At 39.9% G+C, this 1,887-nt stretch overlaps 1 protein-coding gene across 1 annotated transcript in view; it reads left to right on the top strand.

The window, feature by feature from the left end:
• Window positions 1-853: 853 nt before the first annotated feature.
• LOC119410856 (beta-galactosidase-1-like protein 2) overlaps window positions 854-1,887 on the top strand; it is a gene marked incomplete at its 3' end in the record, with an annotated part of 3,734 nt that continues 2,700 nt past the window's right edge. The window contains exons 1-3 of the mRNA XM_037677777.1: window positions 854-1,017; window positions 1,146-1,214; window positions 1,295-1,390. Coding sequence (XP_037533705.1) covers window positions 854-1,017; window positions 1,146-1,214; window positions 1,295-1,390 — 329 coding nt within the window. The remainder of the gene's footprint in view (window positions 1,018-1,145; window positions 1,215-1,294; window positions 1,391-1,887) is intronic.

Below are 1,887 nucleotides of genomic sequence, written 5' to 3'. Positions count from 1 at the left end.
CAATCCTAACATCCAGGGATTTTATGATGATGATGTGGATGTTGATGTAAACAATGACAGTGTCAATGAAGCTGGAGTTAGTGACGCTTTTAAAGTTGAAGGATCACAAAAGCGACCAAGAGAGGAGGATGAAGAGGATGAATCTGTAGAGAGCAGCACAGATTTGTCCATTTTTTTTCTACAAAATCCAAGATGTCCAATCCAAGATGAAAATCCAAGATCTAAAATCCAAGATGGCCACCACCATATATATTTATGTAAAACTTTTAAGATTAAACTTTTACATAAATATATATGGTGGTGGCCATCTTGGATTTTGACGCGACAACCCAATTTTTATTGGGACCTTTCTTACACCAGATGAAGCCTCATGCCAAAACAAGTTGGTAACTCTTTTTTTAAATATATTATTGTCCTTACAACATGAACTGCAGGAGGGATGGTATTTTCATCTCCCCCTCTTCGCTCTGCGACAGGGGACAAAAAGACAGAGAAGTGGTATTATTACATTGTTGTTGTCAAATAACAACAGTTTCTCTGTTCTCTGTGTTTGAGGCCTCCCAGCACCACCTGACTCCGCTGAGCTCACACTCCATACACAGCTCTGTCACGGTTTTGGTTCAAACTTTTTGGACACCCCTAATAACACTCAGTAAGGCTTTTTTTTGTTTCATTTGCATTGTTTAAAACATGTTTGATCTGTATCTTTGTATTAAATCTCAAATGCATATTGTACTGTTAATGGATGCTAACATAATTCAGACTCTTTCACAGTATTTTAATAACCTCTTTCTGACACTCGGTTGGGTCAGAGAGCTGGTTCTGCTCCACCAGATTTTGTTTGGAGGTGACCATGAGCGTTCTGAACGGTCTGAGGGCCGACTCATCTCACTTCACTCTGCAAGGAGAACGCTTCCAGATCCTGGGAGGCTCGGTGCATTACTTCAGAGTCCCCAGAGCCTACTGGCAGGACCGGCTGCTGAAGATGAAGGCCTGTGGTCTGAACACTCTCACAACGTAAGCTCTGGGCGTAAATAAATCCTTAGAGTCTTATAGTTTAGAATGAGATAATACTAACATTAAAATGAAAACCAACAATTTTAGGAGCTACCTGTGAATGTTGTGTTAAAGTCCTTGGGTTGCAGCTATGTGCCCTGGAACCTGCATGAGCCTGAGAGAGGAGCCTTCAACTTCCAGGATCAGCTGGACCTCAAGTAAGTTTCCTACAGTTTTATCACTTTATATATATATTTAAAGTCAACTAAATGTTTTATTGTGTCTGTACTGGCTTCAGGGCCTACATCAGTTTGGCAGCAGAGGTAGGTCTCTGGGTGATCCTGAGACCTGGACCCTACATTTGTGCTGAATGGGACTTAGGTGGATTACCCAGGTAAAACATATCTGTCTGTTGTTTTAAAGTCTGTCTCTGTTCCTGCCTCTAAGAAGCAAGGATGATTAAAATAACTTTAAAAATTCAATGAAAGAGTTGATTTGAACTAATTAAACCAAATAATCGAATTAAACTGAAAGTAAGTGAACTTAAACAAGAAAAAAGTCATGCCCTGTGAAAATGCTTTGTGAACGTTTATCGCTGCATGGTATTGCTGAAGGCTGCTGAAGAAGCTAAAACCAAGCTGTGAATCTTAAATTGCTGAGCTGTCACTACTTGTTTAATATGACTAGTTGAAAATGTAGCCAGAACTAGCTGAATGATTTGTGGAAATGCTAACCAAAAGCAGGAAAAGGCTAGTGTAGTGAACCTAACCTGATGTCAAAACTAACCTAAGGTCAAAACCCTTGACCTTAAGAACCTTGTGGGACAGAAACTGTCATTTCATTTATTTGAATCCAGAAATACAGGTTCACCCATCCTGAGACTTTCTTTCT

Source organism: Nematolebias whitei, chromosome 6 (genome assembly GCF_014905685.2).
Source record: "Nematolebias whitei isolate Nwh7 chromosome 6, NemWhi1, whole genome shotgun sequence".
NCBI lineage: Eukaryota > Metazoa > Chordata > Actinopteri > Cyprinodontiformes > Rivulidae > Nematolebias > Nematolebias whitei.
Note: the sequence above shows the minus strand (reverse complement) of the source record. Positions and strands in the feature narration are given on the sequence as shown.